At 38.8% G+C, this 16,982-nt stretch overlaps 1 protein-coding gene across 4 annotated transcripts in view; it reads right to left on the minus strand.

The window, feature by feature from the left end:
* Positions 1-16,982, minus strand: part of NNT (nicotinamide nucleotide transhydrogenase) — a 94,793-nt gene that overhangs the window by 30,633 nt on the left and 47,178 nt on the right. For all 4 annotated transcript variants that reach the window (XM_077896027.1, XM_077896025.1, XM_077896026.1 and 1 more), the window contains 8 exons: positions 16,384-16,537; positions 12,971-13,132; positions 11,857-11,967; positions 10,724-10,869; positions 9,318-9,513; positions 6,367-6,600; positions 4,797-4,957; positions 2,293-2,472 (listed from right to left, as the gene is read on the minus strand). In XM_077896027.1, the coding sequence (XP_077752153.1) occupies positions 2,293-2,472; positions 4,797-4,957; positions 6,367-6,600; positions 9,318-9,513; positions 10,724-10,869; positions 11,857-11,967; positions 12,971-13,132; positions 16,384-16,537 (1,344 nt within the window). The remainder of the gene's footprint in view (positions 1-2,292; positions 2,473-4,796; positions 4,958-6,366; positions 6,601-9,317; positions 9,514-10,723; positions 10,870-11,856; positions 11,968-12,970; positions 13,133-16,383; positions 16,538-16,982) is intronic.

The raw sequence follows: 16,982 nt of genomic DNA on the forward strand, positions 1-16,982 counted from the left end.
TTGTACTTATAAAAATGTTACCTAAAGAAATAATCAAAATGCAAAAGGAGGCACGCTGAAGAAAAAAAAAGTACCAGTGAGATAATTAAGCAACGCAGAATGTATCTGAACATATTCTTATGAAAAAGACCAGAATTAGAATATTAAATTTTAAAAGTTAAGTGGTAATGGCATTACAAATGATTTATCCTTTTCTACTTTGTTCCAAATTTCCCCACATTAAACATCTTTTCTTTTGGTAATTGAATTTTTTTTTTTTGAAAATTAAAGTTTCAACTGTCTTTGAATCTAAATTAATACAGGTTGCTATTATAAACAGAGTGTCTGAACCAGAGTGACCCTTATGGTCACAGGCAGCTATAAAAAGATATTATAGACTATAGGAATACAAAGTATCTGTGGTATGCTGCCAGGAAATGGCATGCCTGAGGTGATGGAAACAGAAAGAAAAAAAAAATACAGAAAACATATATAAGAAATATGAAAGAAAAAATATGAGAAAGATGATATAGTTACAGAGGTGCACAGAGAAAAAAGTATCTTCAACAAGTGCCTCTTACTACCTTATTCTAATTTCTGTCACAGAACTGCTACTGTAAGTTTCTGTAGTTGCTATAACCAATAATAAAAGAAATAAGATGAAGAAAGGGAGGGAAAGGAAATAAAAAACCCACAAATCTGGAATATACTGCTGACACATTTAAGAACCTAAATAAAACCATTTAGGAAAAAAACAAAGACAAGAAGGCACCATGATGACACTCTGAGAACTAGACACAGGTCCTCCTCACCTCTCCCCCATATCAGAATGCCACTGGCTTTGGTAAAATTCAAATCCTCCCATTTAATTTTAAAATCCAAGTTCTGACCAACCACAAGTTTAAGTAATAATGAAAATTTGCTGCCCCCTGCTGGTCATTCAAATTCACCATATGAAGCAAAGCCAAACTAAGGGTTAACGGTTCATTTTTAGATGCTAAGTGAAGTCAGTCAGTCAGAAAAAGAGAAATACCGTATGATTCCATTCACATGTGGAATTTAAGTACCAAAACAAACAAAGGAAAAAAAGATGACACAAACCAAGAAAAAGACCCTTAATTACAGAGAACCAACTGATGGTTACCTGAGGGGGAGGTGGGCAAGGAGGTGGGGGAAATAGGTGATGGGCACTTATGATGAGCACTAAGTAATGTACAGAATTTTTGAATCACTATATTATACACCCCAAATAAGTAGAACACTGTATGTCAACCATACTGTAATGAAAACAAAAAAATTGGGACGCCTGGGTGGCTCAGCGATTGAGTGCCTGCTTTTGGCTCAGGGCGTGATCCCAGGGTCTGGGATCAAGTCCCACATCAGCCTTCCTGCAAGGAGCCTGCTTCTCCCTCTGCCTATGTTTCTGCCTCTCTCTGTGTCTCTCATGAATAAATAAATAAAATCTTAAAAAAAAAAAAAAGAAAAGAAAAAAAGTGGTATCTATCATTTGAAAAAGTTTCCTAGTCAAACCTTTAATTATTTGCAAGATATCTTCTTGCCATCCAGAAGAGAATTAGAAACAAAAAGAAAGCTAGGAAATATTTGTTTTCTTAATTTTCTTTTCTTTTTTAAAAAAGAGCATGCTGACCACAAAACTTCAAGAGAGGGACCCTCACAGATGACCAGTGGGAGTGTAAATTGGAGCAAGTTCTCCGGAAACAACACGGTAATAAGTAGAAAGAGCTGATAAAAATGAGCATACTTCTTTCACTTCAAGGAATCGATCCAAAGACAAAAATCAGAAGTGCCAAAGATGTACTTATGTACAAAGAAAAATTAAAAATTCAAACATCATAAAAAGTATCACATTAGAGAAATATTAAGTACATTTTATATATCCATATGATGGATTCATATGAAGTCCCTTAAAATAGTATTTAAAAAGCATTTTGAACAAGAAAATGACAAGAATATAGTAAGATTAAAAGAATAAAATGTAAAACAATATATAGTATAATCAGACAAGTAAATACACAGATGTGTAATACAGAAAGAAACAGAAAGAAAGAAACCAAAATCTGTAGTGCCTATCTCCAGACGGAGGGAGGCAGGTTTTTTATCCTTGTATTTAACTTTCCTGATTATCTACATTTGGGTACTTAAAAAGCCATCTTGAAAATGTATTCAAATGAAACACTGAGATTTCTACTGAAGAAAAAGTAAGAACTGACATAGTCGTTTTTACTGCAAATAAAATAAACATCCTTCTTTTCAGAACACCATTTCCTCTTTGTTCCAACACCTGTTTCTTACCACACACATGATGTAGGACAGGATGGCACCCGAGGAGCCTATGAGCGCCCCAACGATGGTCAGCAGGTTGTTGTTAAGCAGGAAGCCCTCGGCACACAGAGCCCAGCCTGAGTAACTGTTCAGCACAGTGATGACCACGGGCATGTCGGCACCCCCGATGGCAGCTGTTAAAGTCACACCCTAGGATGAAATCCAAAGCAGAAATCAAAATTAATAAATTAAAAATAAAACTTCTGAAACTAGACATCTTGGATCTTAACCATTCTGGTTTTCCAATTAATATATTTACCTTGAAGCTCCACTGCTGGTAATGACGAAGTGCCTCCTAGCTGATCAAGTCTCCCACAGATATAACAGGTGTAAACACTGAACCACTCCCCCTGCCACCCTCAGAAATGGCCCTAAATCCCTAAGAGGCAGTGATGAAAAGCAGACAGAAACTAGAGAGGGGTCTGTGCTCGAAAAAAAGTAACAGCACTGAGCAAATCTCCCAGTTTTTACAGCGTTAACCTAAGGCAGGCCCCTGGTGCTGCCAAAAGAAACAACTAAAATAGAAATATAAGTCCATAGCTTTGCTATTTGAAGATCCAAGGGTAGGATTTAGGGTTACTACCGCAGTTGGAAAGTGAGAAGAGAAACTGCCGAGGAGCAGGCTATGGAGAAGGAGCCCCAAAATCTATGTATGAATTCTGCCCAAATTTCTGGCTCTTTAACTATGCATATGTGGGCAGACTCCGAGCAATCTTCTTAAGGATAAATAATAGATTTCAGCTGCCCCCACCATAAGGGCACCAGATTTAAAATCTGAATGCAGCCAAGTTAGCTGCCTACAAAAAAAAATAAAAAATAATGTTCAAAATTCTTTGGAGGAATACAACAGAATCGAAAGTCTCTCTCGTGCAACCCCAAATCAATAAACATGGTGCAACCCTAAACACAAACATAGAATGATGGGGAGAAAGACTTTTGCTTTTTATTCCACATACATATTTTGAGTTTAAGATGTGAATGTATTCATGTGCCTCTTAAGTCAAAAGCAGTTAAAATAATCCACAATGTATTTTATCTTACTCATTCTCATATAAGCATAAAGTACCTTTAAATATCAAATTCACCTCTTCTCAAAAATAGTAATTCTTAAAGTTTTACGTTCCTATGCTGTTGGTTTTGAGACTTTTTTTTTAATCTCTTCTGCTTTATTGGATAAAAAAATGCCAAAATCATTTTTTTTCATTTAAAATAAAAATCAGTGCAATACAAGTCAGAAAAACATTGTACTGTCAGTATTCATAAAAAGAATTTTAAGTTACTTTTCAGACTTCTCTTTTGTTTAAGTAGGCTCCATGCCCAGGATGGAGCCCAACACGAGGCTTGAACTTACAACCCTGAGATCAAGACCTAAGCTGAGATCAAGAATCAGATACTTACCTGACTGAGCCACCCAGGCACCCCTACTTCTCAGTTTTTTAAAGTTTCTCTGTCAAAATCAGGCCTCTCAGGATTACATAAATATAAGTATTATGTTTAACACTGTAAATCTTGAATCAAGCAGCCATCATGTTTGATAAGCAATTACTGTATGTCTAATTTTGTGCTAAGTACTATAAATTATTTTAAAAACCTAAAACATAAACCTTGTCTACAATGTAGACTCCAGACTAGACAAACATGAAGACATCAGTGAATAACAGAGTTGTTCGCAAAGGAATAATACACTGATATGATAAAATGCTCCATTGTAGCATATAGACAACTGAGAATACTGTATGTATCAAATTACTAAATGTAAAAATTAGAGAGGGAGAAGAGGACCAAACCTATCATGAAGGGCTTTGCTGAACTCCCCCACTGAATTTTCAGGGTTTATTAACTGCATCTCATTTTATGTAATTCTTTAACTTGGTAACATAGCTTCCAATAAATGTGAGCACAGCTAATGGGCAGGGAGTATCTTACGCTTATTGCATAAAACCCAAAGTACTATTTTGTGGGCCTTGTCACAATAGGTAGGCACCTAGGGACACCTGGGTATCTCAGCGGTTGAGCGTCTGCCTTCAGCTCAGGTTGTGATCCCGGAGTCCTGGGATCAAGTCCCACATCGGGCTCCCTTTGTGGAGCCTGCTTCTCCCTCTGCCTATGTTTCTGCCTCTCTCTCTCTCTCTCTCACTAATAAATAAAATCTTTAAAATAAATAAATAAATAGGCACCTAATGAACAGAACTGAAACACTTGGCTTTTTAAAATTCCTATTCACCAACACCAGTGAAAAGACCCAGAGCAAAAAGATGTCACACAACAACTTTGAAAGGAACCATTAAATGGAGAGAAACAGTGATTTTCCTCTTACCCTTTTCTGTATTTTCCAGATCCTAAAAAGAACATGTAACATCATTTCAAAACATGTTTATTTCATCAAGGGTCTTGAAGAGAGAGAAATAAGATTAGACCATAATCTAACAAAATACTGCCAGTGCCTGAGTGCTTTCCACTCCTAACTTTCTTACCATGACAGCAGAGAGAGCTGACACAGAGCCCAGACAGGTAATGCCGGTGGTAAAGCTAGGGTCCATCATGAATGGGATTATTCCACCCACACTAGCAGCCAGCAGGCCTGCATTAAGTGCGTGCCTTCCAGGAAGCAGAAGCGGGGCGGATTTCAGGATACCTAGGACCGTGCACAAGTCAGTCAGAACCTAGCACATGTCATTAAACCATTCTCCCTCCCCCGTTCACATACACATACACACACACACACACACACACACACACACACTCTTAAGTGCATGTCATTTAATCCTAAAATACCAAACTTTAATATAAGAATTTTTTAAAAAGGTCCTGAAACATAAAAGCAAAGTAGGGCTCTTACATATAACAAATATTAAAAGTAGGAAAAGAATGGCTCAGCTTAACTGTTCTTTACTTTGATCCCACAACAATTTCTTTACTCTTTGTCACAGAATCTTTAAAAATTGTTTTTTTCCTGTATGACCAACACAGAAGTTAAGTGTGGTTTCATTTAAAACTTCAAAAGAGAGTCCTAGTCCATTAGCATTTCTGATTCTATCAACTGAGCCCAAGGGAGAAGAGCCCTGGTTTGCTAGTTGTTCTTAAAAACAAAGCATGAGACAAGAGCACTGTAAGCTTTCAAGCATTGTAAGCTTGAAGTTCTTTGGTGATCCTTAAGTTTCATGGAAGTTCTCTATTTAATCTTAATGGCTTGATTACTGAGAGGCAGGACCAGATTTTTTAATATCACAAGCCAGTTTCTCTACAGACTCACTTACTCATGAAAACACAAGAAATGGCCTCTGTGAGGTCAGGGGTTTTTTTCCCTACTTTTATTTTCATGGCTGACCTTGGCAGTAGCAAGTTTGCCATACTAGAGCCATAAAATGATTATGTTTTCAAACTAAGTACCACAGAGCGATCTCACAAACTGACCCAACAAGCTTCTCCGTATTCTGGAAAACATATAAAGTTCATTTCTGCGAACTCCACACAGGCATCTCTAAGGATTATGAAGACGTAGTTTTGCTCATATGTTACCAAATGTCAACTAGTCCCTCTACATGAATTTCTGTGCACTTATTTCCTCCACTAGCTGCCTGCAGAAGAAATGGCTTCACAGCTCTGTGAGATTCTTAAGCACCAATAAAGGGAAGCAATCTTGACGTGGAGGAGTTATGTATTCCTGAGTGCTACACAAATTCTTCACGTAACAGGTTCTGGAGTGAAGAATTTTTTTTCATCAATGCAAATCTCTGTGAATGTTTCACTCATCTTGAATCTGTTTTACAATAATGAAGCCATAAAGTTTGAATGATGAATGATGCAAAACATTCATTATGAACTATAACTTCTCTATTAAAAGGAAAGCTGGGAGAATGAGAAGCAGGCAATCAGTTGAGGCTCAAAAGGTCTTATTTTATTTGCTTTGTAGTTTTTGCTGTTGCTTTCAAAGAGCACTCAGCACATGTAAGACAGCACAGAAGCCATCTTCTGACATTGAAATGGGCCCGGAAGCCCCCTACACAACAGCTATTTACCTCTCTGTCACGCTGAATCACTTACCCTGCAGCTTTCCATAGGCAACAAGAGAGCCACTGAATGTGACACCACCGATGTAAGTACCGAGGTAGGCCACGATCTTGGTGAGATTTGCTGCTGAGTCCACAGCAAAATGTGGATATTCTACAATGTACTCAGCAATGCAAGTAAGCACAGCTGCCAAGCCCACTAAACTGTGGAAAGCAGCAACTAATTGAGGTAAATCAGAAATCTGGATCCGTTTGGCAATTGTCAATCCTGTTGGGAAATGAAGGTCAAAGAGAAATTAAAACTCAACAGATCTTTGAGAAGCAACTACAATAAAGACTACACCTGAATAGTATATTCATTAATAAAAAAGACGGAAATCTTGCCATTTGTAACAATACTAATGAACCTTAAGGTAACACTAGGTGAAAAAGAGAGAAATACCGTATGATCTCACTTATAGGTGAAATCTAAAAATTAAAAAAAAAAAAAAAGAAAACGGGGCATGTGGATGGCTCAGGTGATCCTGAGCCAAATCATCAGGTTTCAGCTCAGATCATGATCTTGGGATTGTGTGTGTGTGTGTGTGGGGGGGGGGGGGGGGGGGAATCGATGCTCAGCGGGGAGTCTGCTTCTCCCTTTACTTCTGCTCCTCCCCCTGCTCACTGGCTTGCTTGCTCTAATAAATAAAATCTTTAAAAAAAAAAAAAAAAGCTCATAGATACAAAAAACAGACTGGTGGTGGCCAGAGACAGGGGATGGGGAGGTGGGCAAAATAGGTGAAGCTCTCAGTTACAAAAGAAGCCATAGGGATATAATGTACAGTAGAGTGACTATAATTAGTAATACTGTATTGCCTATTTAAAGTTGCTAAGAGTCGATCCTAAAAGTTCTCATCATAAGAAAAAAAATTCTACAACTATGTATGGTGACAGATGTTTACTAGGCTTACTGTGATCCTTTTGCAATATATACAAATACAGAATCATTATTTCGTACATCTGAAACTAATATGATATTATGCCAATTATACTTCAATTTTAGTTGTTTATTTTTAGAGAGAGAGAACCCAAGTTTGCGGGAAGGGGAAAGGTGGGGGAGAGAGAATCCCAAGCCAGCTTCACGCTCAGCTCCAACTCAGGGCCTGATCATGACCTGTGCTGAAATCAAGAGCCAGACGCTTAACCAACTGAGCCACCCAGGGACCTCAATTATATCTCAATTAAACAAAAAAAAAAAAAAAAAAAAGACCACATTTAAGGGTTTCCATCCTTGTCACTAGAAATTATCTGCTTCCTACTACGGGCTAAGTATTCTCTTACAGGGACTACACAGAAGTTTAAGGACACTGGCTATGCATACCCTTTCAAAACAGCAGGTTTTTTTCAACACACCTAAACACGGTCCAACTCCAAAGGTCAAACACTAGCAGATGTTTCTTCTATCACAACCTGCAAATATTCCCCTGACACTTCTTCAGATTACTTGAGGCTCCAATCAAACCCTTACATTCTCCCCACTGTATGAATAACCCAAGCTCTCTTCTCCACAAGCCACCACCTGTTCCCTGAGCACATAAGAAACAGCTGGAATATGAAGAAGGCCTGGGTTTTCATGTGGGTGGGTGGAAGCCAAGTCCCAAGGCAAAGAAATGCAAATGCCTGGGTAGTAAATGTCCAAATGAGGAGACTGTGAAAGAGCTGCATGGCTCTAAGTAGGTGATATAGGAGGAGTGCGCCTCAGAATATTTCCTAAGATCCTGTCTAAAGGTTTTCCTGCCATGAACCTACAGTACAAACATTCCCCTTCCAGTTTCTGTCCAGGGACTATCAAGAAAGGGCACAAAGCTTCCCTGGGGAAGTATAAAATGAGGCCTAAAGATACTGTCATACTGGTGAATATACAACCACCAGCTCCTCGGGATAAAAACATATGCATAGGGATCCCTGGGTGGCGCAGCGGTTTGGCGCCTGCCTTTGGCCCAGGGCGCGATCCTGGAGACCGGGGATCGAATCCCACATCAGGCTCCCGGTGCATGGAGCCTTCTTCTCCCTCTGCCTATGTCTCTGCCTCTCTCTCTCTCTCTCTCTGTGTCCATCATAAATAAATAAAAAATTTAAAAAAAATTAACAAAAACATATGCATGTATAAATATGTATATGAGTTTTTAATGATACAAAGTAGCACATAATTTTCAAATAATAAAATATATGATACTCTTTATTATAAACTCCATGTTGCCAATTGACTTTCACAGAACCGTACTTGTTGATTTTTGCCAAACTCTTGTATCTGTCACCAACCCAGTGTTTGCAACTGATGAAATGAGTGTAGTTCCTACAGGAATGCTGGCTGACATTTTTGCTTGCATTAACAAGACAAAAGTGAAACAAGATAGATGTGAGAACTTCACTGTCAACAATGTGAGCAACAGCTTGAATCTGATAATAGTTTTCAAATATTGGAAGAATATCTGCTCAATATTTTGTAATAGTCACAACGTAATGGCTCCAGACACAGCACACTTTTAAGTTTAAGCTGCATTATTAATATTTTCTCCATCACTTTCTTAGGTCTGGACAATCAACAAAACAAGAAATGAAACCCAGATTTGTAGCATTTGTTGATTTCCATGGTAAAAATGCAACTACCATGGTCAACTTCAAGCTACCAATGTTATGTCATTAAATACAGAGTTGGGAAGACATAGACATAAGCTCACCTTTACACAGTATTTCTAAAAACATAATGTAGGTAATCTCAAAAGCATAGAAAATAGAATCTAACAAATTAAAAAGTTATGAATAATATCATTAGCTGTGTCTAGCATAATTATTTTGGTGAAGAATCAGAGTTGGTAGAGTCCTCATTAAAATACACCCATTTTGAAACATTTAACACTGAGTAACCGTACCAACCATGTCAAAAGAGTGAGCTAAAAAATGGGTATGCGTTCACATGAGAGCAGAATCCCACCAAGTGCTTACCAATGGTCCCGCCCAAAGCCATTGCTCCAGACATCTGAGCTAACAATTCTGGGGATGGTTTTAGGCCTCCAAGGGTGGCTGCCAGGCCTCCAGCCACCCCAATCATGCCCAACGCATTGCCAAGACGAGCTGTTCCCTGGGTGGAAAGGCCGGCCAGGGCACCAACACAGCACAGGCCTGAGCCCAGATACATGATCTTTTTAAATGAAAGAGAAGAGAAAAGAGAGAGAAAGACTATCAAAACTTTTAGTCTATTAGTGAACGGAGGACTTCTCTTGAGAAAACATGATTTCCTAAGAACAATTTTAAATTCGGACTATAATAGAGGGACCAGTATGACTTCTTTGAAAACTTCAATATATTTTCCTATCCATTAGGACTATTAACAAATCAAATATCTTAAATTTGCACTTGCAATTTATGTATATTGGTTTCTTCCAGCTTTGATAGCATGCATAAATGCATATAAAAGCACCTATATTTAAACAGAGTTATCATGGGATCTAGAGCTGACCAAACACTGTAAAGGAGCCACCCCTGATGCTGTAAATGTCAGGGACTGTGCCATATACTTCACTGATGTTATAAGTCAGTCCCAAGAGACCCACAGAGGTTGAAAGAATCATCATGCTCATTTTACAAAAGAGAAAACCAAAGTTTAAAAAGGTTACATAATTCTTCCAAGGCCAAAGATCAGAGAATAGCCAACATGGGACTCAGACATGGGTCTCTATCATCTACCTCTCCAACTCTTCTCAAAAAAGATCTTTAAAAGATTTTTTTCAAAAAAAAAAAAAAAGATTTTTTTCATGCAACAAGTAAGAAATGTTGGAAACAGCAGAAACCAAGGGAGACAGGATTCTTCTGCTGTCAGAGCAGTTGCATTCTCGTGATAGTCACTGAAAAGTTCAACTTGATTATTTCCACTTTTCTATATAATATTCATTTTTGCACTGTCTTTTTTAAATGAACTGACACAGTATCTGATTACAAGAGATGATGTACTGAATGTGTGGGGGAAGAAAGTAATAAGTAAGTAGGAAAAGGACTAATAGTATTTAGCAGAAAAATTTCAAATTTTGTTACTGATTATTTCACTGCATGCCTACAACAATCCAGCCAGGTACATAAAGAGGATAGTAATAACCTTCTTGCCCTTTTTACATGTTGAAAAATTGAGAAACCAACAGGTAAACCCATGCTAGCACATTCAGTTCGCAAATAAATGTTTCTAGAATCCAGGGTCCTGATTCTTAGAGGACAGGCATGCTCTATTTGACCAAGACGTTTCTAGAATTATTATTTTATTTGCTTGATAGAGCCTGAATTTTGGTAATGATCATGTTAAATCTAGTTGGAAAGAAAACACAGTGACAAAAATTTAAATTCTCAAAACAGCCTCTTACTTGTTCAATGTTATAACCACTGTAGAGGGCAGCTAAATATCCTCCAACAAAGGTACTAGCAGGGAGCAGATACAGGTAATTGTATTCTGGGGGATCCGTGGGACGCTTGAACATATCCAGCATTCTCTGGGTCACCAGAAAGCCACCTTATCAAAGTAAATATAAAACAGAAAAGAGGTATTTTGATCAGCATGATTTTTAAACAGGTATATTCTATTTTAAGCATATCTTTATCACCTAGGGATAAATATATTAAGTAACAGTTTAGGACCTCAAAATTAAAACTTATTCTATTACTCAAGCCAGTTTCATCGAATGTGAGAACCCTTTATTCAGGAATAAAACTTGCAATCAGAGTCCAAAACCAACGATTTCTGCATGACAAGTAAATCGGCATTCAAACAGCTTGGGAATGCAAAAAATCAAAGGCTAGTATTTTTTTCTAATAGGTTATTCCATTTGTTAAACCTACAGTAAGTGATAAAAGGGAAAAAATGCCGTATCAACAGGCACCAGATTTCTTGGACACATTAAGTAATTTTTAGCTACAAAATAGCATTGACGGAGTTTACATAAGTGATGTGCTAGGCTTTCAGTTTTCAGAAACATGGACTAGGATAAGGCAAAAAGCTAAAATTTTATCTAAAAGCATACTCATTTACAGATGTTATGGTGATAACTACAAGTTAACTTAATTCAAAACTATGCATTCAATAACTTTCCAGTTAACTTGTAGCAAGACAATCATTTTGCTTGTTTATTTTGGGGCATTAGGAAAGGAGGTGTTCTTTTATCAAATAGTTTCTATAAATTACAAATGGGCAAAATAATTTTTCTTCACAGAGAGCATTTATGGTCCAGGTGAAACAATTTTTAAAGGCATGATAAAATTCTCAAAATCCAAATGTCTAAAAAAGTCCGTATGTCTATTCTATATGAACTTATATTTGCTTCTCATGTCTTCATTAAAAATAGCACTCTGGGGGCACCTAACAAGCTCAGTAGGATGGGCATGTGAATTTTGATCTCAGGGTCGTGAATTCGAGCCCTACACTGGGTATAGAGCTTACTTAAATAAATATTTTTTTTAAAAAATAGTAGTCTGGGTTCTTTTACCACCATTGCCAGTGTACCTGCAATGTTGACTGAGGAAATAAATGTAGCAAGAGCAGCAAGGCCCTGAGAAGTTGTGGAAGGATACAAATGTCCTCCCATCAGCGCCAGTCCACCAACTGCAGTCAGCCCTAGGAAGAAAGAATCAAGGTGGTGAATAATAGAGATGAGGCCACATTAAATGTCACAGCTATAGGATCTCACGTGTATAGACACAAAGGAGAAAGTTCTCAAGCGCTATTGTCACTGAAGTACTATTGTGGTCAAAGAGTTAACAAAATCTTTTCTCCTTTTGCATAAAAATTTGGCCTTCTGCTAACTTTCTAGCCCTGTTTTCCCTGATAAAGATATAAATCAATTATGTTATTAGAGAAGAATTAAAAGGGGACTGCTGGTGGATAAACTGCTTCTGCACTCAAAGGAACTATGCATGAACTCTAAGTATATGATGGTGAAGCCATAACTTGGAGCTTTCCCAAGTACAGTGCCATTGGAATTAGCCATGGTCCCCTCAGAGACCCTGGAAGCTGTGCGAGTGAGGCTTCCAAGCTAGGGCAGGTCCCACACCTGCCTGGTGTGAGTCTCCTGCCTCAGATCTGAGCATTCCTGGGGGCCTAAGAGACTAGCTCCCGAGCAGCTGTGGGGACCGTTGCATGGACCACTATGAAGACTCACGCCAAAAAGAAACACCTGACGCTATGCTACCCTGGCTGTCCAGCTGCGTTTTCCATTCCAAAGGCTTCACAGTGAATCTGATGACAGGTATGGCCTCCTGCAGACTTGCTAGGCTGAATGTTTAGATGAATCTAAGAAGAGCCCCTAAAGGATGCTGCACTTATGATTCTGTGGTATCAGAGGAATCCTTTCTCTAAAGTTAATTACAATTGAAAGAAATAACAATGGCTCGGCACTGCTTGAAATAAGAGCAGCCCAACGGCCTGCCACATGGCTCAGCCCCTCACTTCTAGCCTCACCCCTGCCTCCTCTGGGACCCCAAATCACCACAACCACCACCTCAGATGCCAAGCCATACAACTTGTAAACAAACACTTTTAGAAACCCCATTGAAAGTAGTTGGAAAGCTGAATAAGCCCACGAAAACCTAAGGTGAGGGAAAAAAAGCGAGGAACAAACCTGAGATTGCGTTAGTCACAGACATCAGTGGTGAGTGGAGGGCAGGGGTCACTCCCCAGACAGTGTGGTAGCCCACGATGCCGGCCAAGCCAAACGTGGTCACCATCTGGGAAAAGGCTAAATTGGGCGCCACAAGGCCCAAACCCAGTATCCCAGTGAGACCTACAGAGAGAGAAGAGTGTGAGCTGACATCCAATTATCTCAAGATTAAAAGCACACACACCCACACCACAAACAAACATGTGAAATAGTCAATGCTTTTAAATTCTACACCCAATAATGAGATTTTTTACACATTTCACAATTGGGTTCCAGGCGAAGGTGGGGAGGTTGAAGGTATTACGAACAAAACTCAACTTCCTGACCACGACCTCCCAAAACAAAATGAGCTGTAAGGATCTAGTAAAATTTATGAGTCACCTTAGTAACAATTTCCCCATTGTCCTCTTCCCTGTTTTAACTTTCACTGACAATGCCACATGTGTTTATACAAGTGTTTTCGTTCCAGAATTATAGACCTATACAGGATCTACGAAAGCATTTTCTACTTGGGCAAGGCACGACCTTTACAAGACAGGACTTTTTTGAAGCCAATTTCACGTCACTCAGCTTTGGCTGAGGAAGAGGGATTTTAAAAAGAGTAGGAAGGATTTCATTCACTCCAGCACCTCCCCAAAACATATGGCTTCCACCCACCCGGGACAGAAGTTTTGCAATTGCTCCTGAATCTGGACTGGATTGCTGGCCAGGGCAGTCAGCTCCAGCCTCAACACCAAGTCAGCAAACAGGGTTTTACAAAGAAAAGGAAAAAAAATACAAATTAAATTAAGAATGTGCAGAATACAAACAGTCAGCTCCGAACATACATCTTTAATTATTGCCTTTCCTAATAGCAAACATGTGGATGGCTGTTCTGCAACAGAAGGAAGGGTTACCTAGTGGTCAGTAAAAACAGAATGCTAATGGGGGACCAGGGAGATGGAATTCAACTTTCTTGAATAATGTACTTTTTTCCCTTGATGTAAAGTATTTATAAATGGCACACTAGGGGCACCCAGGTGGCTCAGTGCCTGAGCATCTGCCTTTGTCTCAGGTCATGATCCCAGGGTCCTGGGATCGAGTCCCGCATCGGGTTCCCCACAGGAGCCTGCTTCTCCCTCTGCCTGTGTCTCTGCCTCTATGTGTCTCATGAATAAATAAATAAAACCTTAAAAAAAAAAAAAAAAAAGGAATATGTTTTCATAAGCCAGACTGCCTCACTCAAATCGTGGGCCTACTGCTTGCCAGCTATGTGATCTCAGGCAAGTTACTTAACTTCTCTGTGCTATAGGATCATCATCTGTAAAACTATTAACCCTCTCTGTCCTCATCTGGAAAAAGAAAATAATAATATGCCCACCTCACTGAGGTCTTGTAAGGAGTAAACAGGTTAAGGCATATGAAGTCTTTAGCACAATGCCTGGCATTCATGAAATGACCATGTTAATCCAGAAGCACTAAATTATCATAATCTGGAGTCCATTTTTTGTTGGGCATCTAAGAAATCACATATCTGAAGGCTTTTTATCAACTCTTTAATAAACTAATATCTTTTCTATAGCATGTTTAATAATGTCTAATATGCTATTTCTACAGTCTTTATAACAAAGGAAAGAGATAACAGGGTCATCTCCCCACCATCTCTTGTGTGCTCAAACCATGCCTGAGCAGTAGACACAGATAGAAAGATTCCAGCCATTTCCTTAAAGGCATGTGTGCTGGCTTCCTATAAGCCACCGTGGAGCCCATTTGTTTTACAATCTTGTCTTCTAAACACACACATACATATTCATGATCTGTATCCTGTGAGCTCAATAATTCATGGCTTATTGACTTAGGTTGATGGATGGAAGTTTTTTTGGGGACTGGAGAAGATGGAAATTTTGAGATGCCGGGAGCAGCCACGTTTGTGAGTCACCCTTTCACTGTGACTGTGTCTGTGGGCTAGGTGGGCTGGGACCCTCTAGGGCCCAGTTGGGCTCCCACTAGCTAGGGATGTTTTTTACTTTTATGCTCAGTAAAACTTGTGACTAAAGGTTAAAAAAAAAAAAAGGTAGAGAAAAAAAGGGAAAAGCAAGCAAATCATATTCTTTGAAGAATGCTATTCAAATAGATTCCTAACACACACATAAAAGAAAAATACTGGTTTTTATTATAAAGAAGGAAGTTTAAATATAAGGCCATTCCTTATTCACTAGAATATGCTAATGTCCTATCTATTAAAAAGCAATAAACCTTGACTTAACAAACAAGGGAAAAATCTAGGAGGAAAAAAAACCATCAGATGTGCCTCACTGTATATCCTTACCAAGAGCAAAGAGAAATGGAAATTTACAGTCCTTTCAAGAATCCTCGGCAGGTATAATATAATTATCTGGTTTCTTTTTTTTTTTTTTAACAAGTTAAGTGCAAGTAGGGACACTGCCCCATTTATTCACCATGTTCGCAACTAGAGGCTTTTCAGTCATTTTGCTGAGACTTGCTCTTTATTCAGGAGAGTTACATATTTCTTGTTCAAACATCTGGGCTCGCATGGGAATTTGGAGAATGCTGAGGCTACAAGAATTGTGTGCCTGGTGCTGGTCCTTAATGCTTTATAGTTTGCTTTTGTTTTGTGTTTGCTTTGGCTCTAAGTAGATCTAAATACTTTTAATTCATTCTATGAGGAGAAGCCAATTTAAAACCAAATGTCCATATTTCACTCTAACAATTCATAACCAAAATGAATATATATCACTATTTTACAATGACTGTGTAATGTGTTCATACAGATGAACTAAAAAGCAAAGAATCTGTGTTAAATTGTGAAGAAAGAAATGAAAACTTAAAAACTGAATTTTTTTACCAGGTGAAGAACTTAGGATGTTAGACCATCAGTCAGGGCTATTCCTGTCTCCTACCGTTTACTCTTCAATGCAAACATGTGGCCCCCAGTCTTACCCATGTGCAGATGATCACAACTGATTTTTATAACTCGTAAAGATAAATAAATAACCACATTTATAGGCACTTAACACAAACACAATCTGGCACACACTCGATGTATTTGATGTAAGGTAAAACTATTAACAGCCATATTTGAAATGTTTTCTATGAAAGAAAAGCATTAACAGCCTGTATATGCTTTTACACATTCACTCTAGTAACCAGCAAGTGCCAAGTGCCTGTATCTCTGGGGTCAACCATCAATGCAGTCTCCAAAGCTGTGGAGGAGAGACTAATAACACATTAACAAAAACTTGCTTCCACCAGGCCCACTTCCTAATGGAATCCAAAGGAGAACAACAGGATTTCATTCACCAATTTTGCCAATTAATGCATTTCTTACAAAATCCAAATAATCAGGACTCAACCCTCATGAATGTGGTCCTCACCTGCTGTATATCCAGAAGCCGTAGACATCGTCTTCCTAAAGGGGGTGACGGTAGCTGCTTTCTCAGCTTCCAGCTCAGCTACCGTCTTCGGTTTTACTGGGGCACCTTGAGGAATATTTTTGGGGGTGGGAGCGGGGAAAATCACTTCACCATCCTAATAGAAATTAGAAAAACAGAATTTTTTCAACAGTCAACCCAGCATTTCAAAAACACAGAAGATAGTGACAGTCCTGGGGGGGGTGTTGCTCTTTTAAATATAATTTTTTTAGGGGCAGCCCTGGGGGCTCAGCAGTTTAGCACTGCCTTCAGCCCAGGCGTGATCATGGAGACCCGGGATCGAGTCCCATGTTGGGCTCCCTATATGGAGCCCGCTTCTCCCTCTGCCTGTGTCTCTGCCTCTCTCCCTCTCTCTGTGTCTCTCATGAATAAATAAATAAATAAAATCTTTAAAAAATAATTAATTAATTAATAATTTTTTTTAAGATTTATTGTTAAGCAATCTCTATACCCAACATGGGGGTTGAACTTACAACCCCAAGATCAAGAGTCATACGCTCTACTGTCTGAGCCAGCCAGGTGCCCCTTAAATATAATCTTAA

This window comes from Canis aureus, chromosome 4, assembly GCF_053574225.1.
Source record: "Canis aureus isolate CA01 chromosome 4, VMU_Caureus_v.1.0, whole genome shotgun sequence".
In the NCBI taxonomy this organism is placed as follows: Eukaryota; Metazoa; Chordata; class Mammalia; order Carnivora; family Canidae; genus Canis; species Canis aureus.